At 37.2% G+C, this 12,500-nt stretch overlaps 1 protein-coding gene across 7 annotated transcripts in view; it reads right to left on the reverse strand.

Moving 5' to 3' along the window:
- Positions 1–818: 818 nt before the first annotated feature.
- Positions 819–12,500, reverse strand: part of ACSL4 (acyl-CoA synthetase long chain family member 4) — a 41,053-nt gene continuing 29,371 nt past the window's right edge. For 6 of the 7 annotated variants that reach the window (XM_075162438.1, XM_075162436.1, XM_075162435.1 and 3 more), the window contains 9 exons: positions 11,669–11,792; positions 10,813–10,884; positions 8,066–8,205; positions 7,425–7,597; positions 7,152–7,226; positions 6,732–6,923; positions 6,071–6,185; positions 5,185–5,342; positions 819–3,374 (listed from right to left, as the gene is read on the reverse strand). In XM_075162438.1, coding sequence (XP_075018539.1) covers positions 3,217–3,374; positions 5,185–5,342; positions 6,071–6,185; positions 6,732–6,923; positions 7,152–7,226; positions 7,425–7,597; positions 8,066–8,205; positions 10,813–10,884; positions 11,669–11,792 — 1,207 coding nt within the window. In that variant the 3' untranslated portion in view covers positions 819–3,216. The remainder of the gene's footprint in view (positions 3,375–5,184; positions 5,343–6,070; positions 6,186–6,731; positions 6,924–7,151; positions 7,227–7,424; positions 7,598–8,065; positions 8,206–10,812; positions 10,885–11,668; positions 11,793–12,500) is intronic. The other variant, XR_012675613.1, reaches the window with a different exon arrangement.

The raw sequence follows: 12,500 nt of genomic DNA on the forward strand, positions 1-12,500 counted from the left end.
AGGGTAACGTTGTATGCAGATGAAGGTTAATCACCTCCTGTCACGTGCCATTCCTCTTCAGGCCCGCTGAAGCCAACTATAATCTTTCATATAGATCAAGCTTTCTAGTCCCACTGTTACTGTAGTTATACTCTGCCTTTCTCTGGATAGCCCACGGGTTTTGAAGTAGAGGGCCTAAATACGATCTTGTATCAGACAGGCCTGAACTGGATTTTGTTTCTCAGACTTAGGAGGATAATTTTGAATTCTGAACCTGCTTTCTGAAGAACTTGCAGCTACTTTGAGCTTTGTGGAACCTTCACATTTATGCACTGCTCCCTCACACTTCAGTCCCATATTGTATGTCCTTTCGGTCAAGCACAGGGTATCAACTATCACATAACAGTTTTGAAGCCGTGTACTATCGCTTCATCTGCATCCTAGTTCCTTATTTTTAATGGCGAGAATGGCAGTCTTGCTCATCCTCTCTTTCTTACCTCTCCACAAGCTCTGTCACAAAAGGATTTAGAATTCATTAAAAATAAGGATGAAGTTCTTGCCAAACTCCAAGTATTATATTTGCAAAGAATCCCCATATTGAAGGCAGCCTGATGTAATTCTTCCCCTTCTCCAAAAATGCTTGAAAAGCTGATGTGTATCAAACTGTCTTTTGCAAACATCCACATTTAGTTTGTTTCCTAAAAGAAAAACTAGGCCCGCTCTAGGCTTTGTTTTCAACATCTGTAGCATGTGCTCACTGCTGCTGCTTTTGAGAGGTTTTCTAGGGTATGCTCCGTTTCAGAGAGAATGTGAGGCGCTGGACAGTAACTAGAGACACCTTCTGAAAGATCTTTATATATTGCACGACACAAACATGTTGAACCATTTAAATTGTATTCCACTTTCAAAGTGTCAACATTTTGTATGTATGTATATATATTGAGAATAGCAATTCTCAGTCAACCAAGACACAGAAGATACCTGCAGCCTAGATTAAAATACATTTCATATAAATACATTCATGGTTTAAAAAAAAAATAAAAAATCATACAACCTGCTGACAAACTCAAGTGCAAGTAACCTTCTTACATGTATTTAACTTTTGTGATGCTAACAGGCTGACTAAAGGCTATTTAATAGTGACCAATTTTAAACATGGAAAAATTGGTAACGTTGCTCCAGGATCGAGTCATTTTAAAAGTTGCTACTGATATAGGAAGTATTTCCTGTTGTTATAAATCAACTGTATGTGTCTTAAAAGAAAAAATTTCTTTTTTAGAAAACCTATTTCCTCATTCCTTTTAGTGACTGTTGTAGTTCCATGCACAACTAGATAGAGTCAGCTTTATACACCAGATTTTCTTTTTCTCTTTCCCCTCGGGGTTCTTGGCAGATGAGCTGGCAGTGTTCTGGACTGGCCAGAGAAAGTTATGCATGGGGAAGTTTGAGGTTGGTCCCCAGGAGAAGGATGGTTTAGTTAATGAGTATATAGCCATGATTTATTTTTGCCAAAATCTGTTTGAACGGGGGAAAAAAGAAGAATACACATACATGCGATACAGGAAAAACTTGCCCTGAAATTGCAAGCTAGTGTGTTCAAGAGAAGCATTGTACAAAATTTGTTACTTTCTGTACAGTGACAATACCAAATAATTTTTCTTTTTAACCATCATATACACAACACAAATATTATGAATAGAAAACTATGAATACTTTAAAACGAATTTGTAATATATAGCAGTTGAGGGCCACAGCTGTACAAAATGTAAGCAACATATATAAAACGATTAAGAAAGTGCAAAGTAGAACAGTATCAAGAGCCTCCACTTTTTACAGCATTTACGGTTCAAGTGTGAAGAGCTAGCAGGGATGCAGGAGCTCAGTTACAATTCAAAAGAAGACACAGTACAGAATTCTGCACACAAAATGATGAACTATTATTAAATTATATCTTCCCACTTCTTCACATCTATGACTTCCAGTTAATAAGAGAAGATTTTTATAATGAATTTCTGTAAAGAGTGATTTGTCCCTTTTTACAAGTTCCATAAACCAAAGATTCCCTGGCCACAGACTACTTTCCTGTAAGTAAAACAAGACTACGTGGGAAAACTACTGTTGGTTTCTGGTTGCCTTGTTATGCTTACCATATTTAAAAGGTGAACAGAAATACCTTTCCATAAAGTGAATACAGACATTTAGACCCTGACCCTCTAAATTACATACAGGTAACCTGTACTGTTACTCACATGTACGTGAAGGTCCAGAGGATCAGTGCCTTAAAAACAAACCACCCCTCAAAAAAAAAACAACAAAAAACAAACCCCAAAACAAACAAACAACACAAACCAAAAACCAAAACTCCTCCGAGTTTCAGATCTGCTTAGAGACAGCTGCCCATCAATTTCACTGTTGTTTGCCAGTCAAGATGCAGGTTTCGCGTTCTGCATTCAGGTGATGATTTCTCATCAGTACCTCCTGTAGCAGTGCAAGTCTTTGTTTTCCTTTATGCTGTGTGTCCTAGTGGAAAGCGCTGCTTGAATTAAAATACAGTGGCAAGTAAAAACGTATTTGGTGAGTTGGAAGTTGAAACAGTCAATGCTCTTGAATGAAATGTCAAATAACTTGTTTTTAGAAAGCTTTTCAGTTCACCTTTATTTCAGTAAGTGTACTTTATATTCTTTTTTAGGCACTGTAAATATTTAAGATGCTAACTGATGTGCAGAAGAATCCATCCATTCTCAAGCAGTGCATTATTAGTGATCTCTAGCAAGTTCTTGACTAATGTTGTCATCGTGTTTTTGTTTTTAGATGGAGAAGGGTAGACTTTAAATACTCTTTTTTTCCTCCTTCTCTAAGTATCTTACTATGACAAAAGAATCATCACAATTACATTAATTTTTCTCTTTGAAATACAGGCCAGACTTCAGAATGAATTAAAGAGAAGTTGAAGCAGTCTGAATATGCTAGAGAAACAATAATAATAAAATTACCTGGCCATACTGCTTCACATAATGATGGCTGTCTCAAAACTGGAGATGATGACATGAAACTCTGTGAAGACCATCAGTGTCTAATCTGTTAATAATTAAGAATTTGGAGTCTAAGATATTCTCTGTTGTACTCAATAGAAACATTCATCCATTTGGTATGTTTTCTGAATGTGTGATATCTACAGTATACACAGACATCCAAAACTGAGGCATGAGAAGGAACCGTCTAGTCAACATAACTTGCTCATTTGCCTCCATACATTCTTTCGATGTCGTTGAGGTAATGGTTTTTCAGTTCTTTCCTTTTCAGCTTGAAAGCATCTGTTACTAAGCCAGTCTCTGGGGTCCATGGTTCAGGGCTTAACCGTACTTTGATGGGTATTTCAAACCTTTCTAATTTCACTGCAGAGACAAGAAGAAACAAAGCATGACACTGATTACATAGCCAAATGAAATACTAATTCATGCTGCCTAAAAATCTAAGGTGAGCACCCTGTAGCTTGTATAATATGGTGTCCTACTTAGTGAAGTAGCCTTACAGAAGGGTCACAAGCAAATTTAATCTTGTACCAATGCTGAGTGCTGGTTAGTGTGCAAACATTCTAACAACACACTGTACTTGCAGCTTGTGACAGTGTAAAATCTAAGCTGGCAACAAATGAGCGTGTAGCCTGAAGATCTGAGACTACTGTCGCAAAAGGATACACTGAAATCTGGAGTTGTCCCTTTATTATAGGAATGTAGTAATAACTAGATTAACTCCGACTAGTTGGATGTGCTTCATATTTAAATTATAATGAAGTACTATACTTTCCATGGTTGAATCAGTCTTTCCCAAATTTTTCCTTCCTAAGAGTTTGTTTGGAGTTCAAAATAAAGGGACTTCTCTGTATTTTTGTTACATTAGTCACTTATTTTCCGTTCAGCTGGAAGCAGTGGCTTGGCACGCGCACAGCCGCATCGCAACCAAAGCTGCTTCTCTCTCTTGGCCAGGCCGTGGGCCGGGGAGGGGTAGAGGAGGTGGGTAACCGCTGCAGGGAGAAGGGCAGGGACATCGGGAATAGGGCAGGGAGCTGCTGCACGGACTTAGCTATCAGCTCCTGCACAGAGGCCTCTAACAGGATCCCACGTACGTAGGCTTGTAGCTGAATCTCTAGGACAACTCGTGGCAGCACGGCCTCTAGGTGGCAGAAAATGTCGGACCGTTGGGATCTCTGCTGTAGGTCTGTCCCCCGCAGCGCTTCTGTCTAACTTCAAACCGGTATCGTAATGTACTATTTCATCTTACTTAGATATATGCCTGCTCGTGAGGAAGGTGCATTATGTTCCGCTAAAAGTGAGAACGATCTCTTTAAAATAGTTTTGGAAAAAAGTTTCAAATAAATTAGTTGTACCTCCATGGTAGATTACTATCTAGAAGGTAGAAAGAATGTAGCAGCAAAGATTTTGAACAAACAAAGCTATATGGATAGTAATTTCCTAGTTCATGATAGAAAAACATAGATTAAAATGTTTAAACCCAAGTCTGAGAACTATGGATTGTTTTTTTTTTTTAGAAAGGCAAGACCTAATAGTGCCTTTTGTTCTTGTTCTCCCGGTTTCAAAAGGCAGTGCTTAGCCTGTGCTTAAGTCCAGTTTTACTACTTCCTTGTATGAGGTGCCAAGTGCTTTAGAGACTATTTCCCCAGTTAGTTTGTTAATTTTTTGGCCCCATAAAGAATTGATGAGGCTTTTGATCATTCAGTACCACAGCAAGGAATAGCAGGCCTTTAAGCCGTTACCACGACAAGGACTGCGGTTGTTCAAAGCTGTAGGGAACAAGGTTGCATGGGAAAAAAAGCTTTGAAATCTCTTGCTGAACTAGTTTTTTTACCAGCAAATGGCTTGTAACTTTCCTTCTAAGTTGACAGCTCTTTTGGGCCTTATTTTAACTGTATTAGACAAGCAACCTGTCTCTAGAAGTTAGTTGAAAAAAATCTCAAGATTTTTTAGAAAATAAAAAAAGATAGAGTAGTTTATATGACCAAAAAGAATGTAAATTCCTGGGATAAGAGGCAACAATTTGATGTGGTCTTTGCCTCTGATTAAACTATTAAGTTTTGGCAGATACAGAGGCAACAGGAAGAAGGAAGAGCAGTTACTGAAGATAACTGAAAATTTTTCCTGGATAAGCACTACGCGATTGGCTAGCACAATATGCCGCTTTACTTACTCTTGTTTGCCACTTCTTTAATCTCTCGCAGTATTTCAGCTTCCATTGTAGGATTGTTGCAAATATCTACCCAGGTTCCACTGATGCCCTTCTGCTCGGCTAATGCCGTCAGCTTCTTCTGATTAGGAACCACAAAACTGATCACATAAGACTGGTCGCTACCACAGGATGGCAAGAGAAGGAAGGAAAAGAGATCCAAACAGTTGAGGCTTCTTTTTCAGGCAGTAAAATGCTTACTTGCTGTTAGATACACAGATCCACAGTGCTTTCTCAACTGTAGTTATTCCCCCATACAGAATCCTTCTTGTACATTAAGTCTTCACAACTGATGACTTATCAAAGGTATTCTAAGTTGTTTTACAACGTTAGGTTTGATAGGTATCGTGCTTTGCTGTAGTTTCATAAATGCACATCTCAGTTTAGCTTCCCAGCTACATCCAGTGTTTAGCTAGTTCTCTTCAGTTTCCCTTCGTGTAGTGTGCTTAAGTTGAGGGGAGGGAGAGGAGAGACCGGGACTAAAATTCAGTGGAGAGTTTTGGATAAGGTTAATTTAAGATTAATTAAGATTAATTTTTCTCTGGTATTCTGACAGAAAGCCGAAACACATTCTAAATATAATTATACCTGTTTGGAGAAGGGATAGGATGGGACTGGTGTGTATTAGGATAGGGGAAATGCCAACAGAAAAACGTAGGTCACTACTTCAGTTTTTAGGGAATCTGGGCACCTGTGCTACTTCAGAGAGAGTATTTATAACTTGCACTCTGGTAGGGGGGTTTGTTCAATGGAAACCATGGAAAACTACAGGATAGCATCAGAGAAGTGGGTCAGAGCCTATATTTCATGGTTACCCTACACGGAGTTTCTAAACTAATACCACTCTTACCTTTTGGCGTAAGCACAGATGTTGTCAATCAATGGACAGTTCTTCAGCGCTGCCTCTACTTTGCCCAGAGATACATACTCTCCCGCTTGTAGCTTTACCAAGTCTTTCTTGCGATCTAGGAGTCGAGGGGCAAGGGGGGGATAAAAAAAAAAATTGTTCCATTTAAACTTTTGCATTTCCACAGACTCATTTTCAAAGCTACTATATGTGTATTTTGTGCAATGCTATGCAAGATTCTTAATAAACATGAATTAAAGCATCTTATTAAAATTTTAAAGCAGCTAATAGCATGTACGTACTCTGCCAACTTTATAAAGGCTTCTGTTAAGAAAGTTTATATAGCACTACACTTCTTGTCACACAACTTGGGTGAAAGTGATGGCCACTCTGATTTTAAAGCTTTGTAATTAAGCTTACATTTATTCTTTAAAGTCCATGTGCTAAATTTAGATAGTGATAATGTCACAGGAAACGGCATCACTTCCAAAATTTTCCTACAGCTGTGCGGACTTTTGGAAATGTGTATTAAACTGTGATTCCACAAGCAGGTAACCTTAAGTAGATTAGCCCTGGCAAAGCCAACAGGATTAATAGCAGGCTTATAATTACGTTTAGTGAAGATCTTGTAATTAAGATTAAGATAGCAAAAATTGAGGCCAACCTATGATTTGCAGACACCCATCCGGATGAAATTCTCCTATATCTCCTGTACAAAACCATCTCTGACCGTTCTCATCAATGAAGAACTCTTCTGTTGTCTTCTCTTCGTTTTTAAAATATCCCATTGAGACATTAGGCCCACCAATTATAATTTCTCCTCTAGGATTAGGCTTGTCTTTATTAGTATAGCCCCCTGAAAAACAAGAAAATCCCCACACAATTATTTTTAATTTATATATTCTGCTGCCAAGAAAATATTTTGAAACTTCAAGCTGAAGTTAATGCACACAAATTGTTGACTATGATAAAGATAAGGAACAATTACTTCATATGCTACACCTAGCTAAGCAGACAGGCAAGGAAACCAGCTAAGCAGTGGTTAAATTAGTTACTCTGAAATCAAAACATTTAATACTCTCACCTTCTTGCCAGTCTCTCAATTTTATTTCACAACAAATAAGAGGTGCTCCAACTCTGCCAGTGCTGTAATCAGCAGCTTGGAGAGAGAACAAAGAATACAGAGATTTCTGTCATTTGAAATATAAACTCAAACCACAAATAAGGCAGTAGCTTATCTCAAAGTTACTTTACTGCAGTTAAGAACTACAGCTATTCTGACTTTCCGAAAAAACCCACCAAACCCTTATATATATCTGTATCTTAAATTATGTATTTCCAGAAGCATTTTAACTACCTTCTGTAATTGTTCCAGCTCCACATGTTTCTGTTAGTCCATAGCCTTGACCAACAGGACAGCAAAAACAGATATTCATGAATCTTTGTGTTTGAGGTGAGAGTGGCGCTCCTCCAGAAAGCATCATGCGGACATTCCCTCCCAGTAGTGCCTTTACTTTTTTAAACAATAGACTTGAAAGAAGGAAAAAAGCATTAAAAATCATTCACTCAACTCACTTTTTATAAAAAGAACAAGACACAAAACTACTTCTTCCTTCCTATTTGGAACACCTTAAAAATAACTTAATCGTTCAGATTTTACTGGACAGCAGGGATAACCAAAAACGTTACCTTTGATGTAACACTTGAAGATGGCAGAATTCCTGTAACCTAACTAAACAAACACTCCAATTTTGTTACTAAAAAAAAAAGGCAATCCAATGAAAACTAACTAATCATCTGTTCTGAAGGTTAGTCATTCCTATGGGTAATGATCTTACCATTTCCAGTAAGAACTTGGATAATTTCGGTTAGTCATCAGATGATATTTCATGTTGGATGAGAACTGTCTGATGTCAGATAGCTTAGAGGATGATTCTTTTAAACTGTCGTAACAAATCACAAGGAAAAAGGTACACTTGGACTGTGAATTATACTTACACGTTACACAGCGGTGCATCATATCCCCTCTTGATTTGTTCCAATTTGTAGTCATAGCCTATCTTGAACAGAGTTCTCTGAATATAGTTCATCTCTTGAACTTTACTCATGACATTTTTGTAAATTCTGTCCATTATTTCCTAAAAAGTGTTAAAAAGAGGACGGAAAATTACCACATAGAATAGACTAGCATGTGTAAATTAAATTCCATGTTAAAAATAAAATAATTAATATTCCTCCTTTAAAACAGATAATACAGTAAGAGTGAACACGTCTGCACCATTGGTTTGGCAACGCTTAACTGTAATGCTTTTAATGGGTGATCAATTAGTCAATTTGTAGACCATCACAGCTTGGAGCTATTTGAAATGAGCAGAACGAAGTATCGAAAAATGCAGTAGAAAATTAGCGACTTCGCCTTACTTTCCTCCATTTGCTTTTTTCTCCTCACACCAGTATCACTAGAGAGGAAGAACCCTCATGCTGTGGTACACACCTTGTACTAGAGAACTTGCCTTGAATTAGGCAGACAGGTGAGTCAAGCGCAAGTAATTGAGTAACCACTGCGGGTCTTCAGGCGTACTGCAGTAATCGGTAGTACCACTTGGTTTTCAGATTTGGTTTTAAAATACTTTCTACCCCTCATTCTGAAGGTGTCTTCTCTCTCAACATAGCTACAAATCTTGGGTAGCACGCCATAAGTGTAATAAACCTTGCTATGTTTATGTTGCTTACGTTATCGGTAACATCTTAACCGTACTTAAAATGTGACAAACTGATTTAGAAAACTTTGAATTCAAGTTCAGCTAAATCTCTTTGCTAAAGGTTGGTCTATGCCATGCAAGATTTATCGTGCTTAGGAGTCCTGATGCTGTACTTCACCCACAGCAACTGGCAAGCACAAGGGAGTGAACTAAGAGATTTCATTTCCCCACTTCCTTTTCCAAGAGAAGTTTTTCAACTTTCAAAGCAACGTGGTTGCAGTAATTCTAGTTACCTGACAAAAAACTACAATTCTGTCTCAGACAAGAAATTAATTTCTATTAAGATAATAAGCTTATTATCACTAAAATACACAGAACTTAAAATAAATAATATTCAGACTGGTGACCTATTTAACAGAAGTTTAAGGATTGGCTCCTTCAAGTTTATTACAGAGCACAATGCTTCAAAGTATTTACATGCTTTCTAACAGAAGTCAAATTAAAATTGAAAAGAAAGCTATGAAAATTATGTACTTTGAAATATCAGAGATCAAAATATTAAAGTCCTATCAGAAACCGCTCTCGTTAGTGGTTTTGATTAGTTCCTTCAAATCTTCATGAGTGGGATCTAGACAAACTAGAATTTCAGCAAAACTGTACGCTATTTTCAGCCCAGTTCACCTGCAGAATATCATCTAATATTTCTAAAAGCCAGACAAATATCTTAAAGCAAAATTAATTGTAGCTTTTTGGAAAGACTACAGAGGCATGACAAGGTATTCAGAATTACAAAGGCTGGAAGGAACTATTAACCCTTATTACAATGTTGTGATTGAATCAAATATTTAGAAATATTTGTGTCTCTGGATTCTGTTAGAATTATTTTCCATTTCATTCCTTATACGTTCTAGTCACTGGTGATGTTATGATGTTTTGACAATAAAAACAAGACAATAGTTATAGGGAGAGAAATATTTATTCGATGATGTTACATAAGTGTTGTTCCTACTAGGGCTTTCTGAAGGTTTTTCCTCTTTGCTGTAGATTGTTGAACTCTAGATCCTGTATGCTATCAACTGAAAATGGATCATCAGTTTCAATTTTGTTTTTTCTTTGTTAACTTCTTTGTGATAGTCAGTCCACAGAATCAAGACATTTAGGTGGGGTTCAGCATTATCACTGTTCTGCAGTTAATTCATATGCAGCTGCCTGCATGGACTTTTTTTTTTTTTGCACATGCATGAAATGTAGCCCTTCCAAGAGGGATTATGACCGTATTTAAAATTTACATTGTTTTTGCCAGTAGTCTAGCATTTGAATTTTCCCCAGGAAATAAATTTAAATGGATATTTTCCAAAAAGCTGGGGTTCTCAGACATATTAATTTTTACTTGGCTAATTATTAAGAAAAAGACCAAGCCTATATATATGATTATTATTTTATACAACAAAAAATGCAAGCGAGTAACTGATTTCAAAACTCTTGGCTATTCCCAAAAGATGCTGCAGAACAACTAAATCCAACCAAAACTCACTATTCTTAAATGAGATTAAATCCTCCTACTCACCCACCCCCACCATGTGGCAAAAGCTGTGCTACCAGTCTTATGAGCCACAGATACGATACGATCATAAGAGAAGCACACGTGATTCCAGGACATACGAGGAAGTGCCCATCGCAGCCAAAGCCACCCTGCTTTCTCCCTATGCAAAAAGGAGTTTCAGGCTGTGAATGTCAAAGACTTTCTGTACCCTACTGTTGTATCAGTAGCCCAGTAAAACATCACTTGTAACTATTAAAACACATTTACAGTTTTGGATCAAAAAGGGTCTTGGCTTTAGCATACGTAGATCCTTGTGCTCATCTGCAGCATCAGTACTCGGTTCAAGCAATGACAACTGGAATTTCTATATTCTGCTTTTTTCTTATTGGTGACAGTTACTTACACATGAAGACAAAAAATATTAGTAAATAGGTTTTTCTAGCATGAACAAGATAGAAAGCACCATTTTTTTTCTAAACATATCTGCTCTGCATACTTACAGGCACAGCTGCCATCAATGTAGGCTTAAGTACAGTACAGTCTCCTTTGCTTCCCTTCTTAATTTTACTTGACTGTAATAAGGAAAAAAATGTCGATTTATGAAGCTGAAAACCAAGCAGCCCTTTAGAAAAGGACTAAAAGAGGGAGATACATTAGCGTGAAATTTGTTTAAATCTCTTCCCCGTCCCTCCAAAAAAACACTTCCTGTGTAAATTTTTTTTTCCATTGTCACAGAAAAAGTAATGATTAACAACAATTTCAACCAAAATACTAGATGTTTTACAAGCCCAGCCTGGTTAAGTCTGCTTTGTATATCTTTCCCTTACTTTCCTCCCTCTAGCACTTGCTTTCTCCTCCATCTTCCTCCAGGAGTTTCTTTTGCCTGATGCAATCTCTATACCAGCAAAACGTACAGAAGCATTCTTTTCAGCTTTATTTGCTCTTATTTATCTTAATTGTTAAATGGAAAAAGGCAAAGGGCTAAATAAGATCTACAATAACTGGATAAAGAACTGCTAAAGTGAGACCAAAAACGTAACACCACTTTGAACAGTCTTATGTTCAGCTAATCTATTAATAGCTGTTCTTATCCTGATACCCAGTGGCTAATGCTATATGCATTTATTAGGTTTTCTTTTAGATTTCCTAAGTATCATAAAAGTAAAGGTTTTAATAAAATTTTGATGGTATGACTTGCTGCTATAGTTCATCAGGAACGTTAATTTGCATCATTTTCTGAAAAAAAAAAATTACATTTCTGAAGTGTGCCATATACATCAGCATTTCTTTAATGAAAGAGGATAGCTGAGCAAGAAGAATGCAGACTGCAAAAGCAAATTTAAGCTTCCCCCTCACCTGATCCGATAGTGTGAGTGGAGAGGAATAACCAATCCTGCAGCCGTAAGTGATGCAAGAAATTTCTGCTGTCAATTCTAATACATGAGCCAGAGGCAAATAACCAATGTAAGTATCCTTGGGTCTGGGAAAGGAAAGGATTCTCTAGTTAACAATGATGCACGAGTGGACTGAAAATACTGTTTAACAGTTTTATTGTGTGCTTAGTTACTACTTTTTGAAAGAGTTGGATCACAAGTGAGGCTTATTCTTCCTCACACAAGAAGGGTGCGATTTCAAACCACAGTTTATAAACAAAATGGGGAAAACCCTACCTTACTGAAATCAGTATAAATTACAGGATTTGCCTTGTTTTCTAGGAAACTCAAAGATTCCTTAGTGCTCCACTGCTATTTCCTCTTCTTGTGGGAGATTTCATCCCAGATACCAAATTAAGGATGAAGTCGCTATATTTTAAAATAATCATCAATGATTTACAAATCCTTGACAGTCATCATATCTAACTATCCTTCTAAAATAGTTTAGTAGAAAGAGAGCCGATCACTGAAGTACCGAGGCTTATTTCAGGAAATAATTTCTTAGATATTTCTTAGCAAGAAACTCAGAGCTGTCACTTAACAGAAGCTTTCAGCATCAAGTCACAACTGGTTTTATATCCTATCACAAAACGAGTTTAGCAACGTAGCTTATTTCAGCTATTAAACCCTCCGTGAAGGCAGTGACAAACACACCCACATTTATGAAAAATTTCCTCAAAATATTAATGTGAGGGAATTTGCAGTTGGTTTTACTATCGCCAATGCTCATTTAGCGAAGTATACTTGAGCAGATT

This window comes from Calonectris borealis, chromosome 13, assembly GCF_964195595.1.
Source record: "Calonectris borealis chromosome 13, bCalBor7.hap1.2, whole genome shotgun sequence".
NCBI classification, from domain to species: domain Eukaryota; kingdom Metazoa; phylum Chordata; class Aves; order Procellariiformes; family Procellariidae; genus Calonectris; species Calonectris borealis.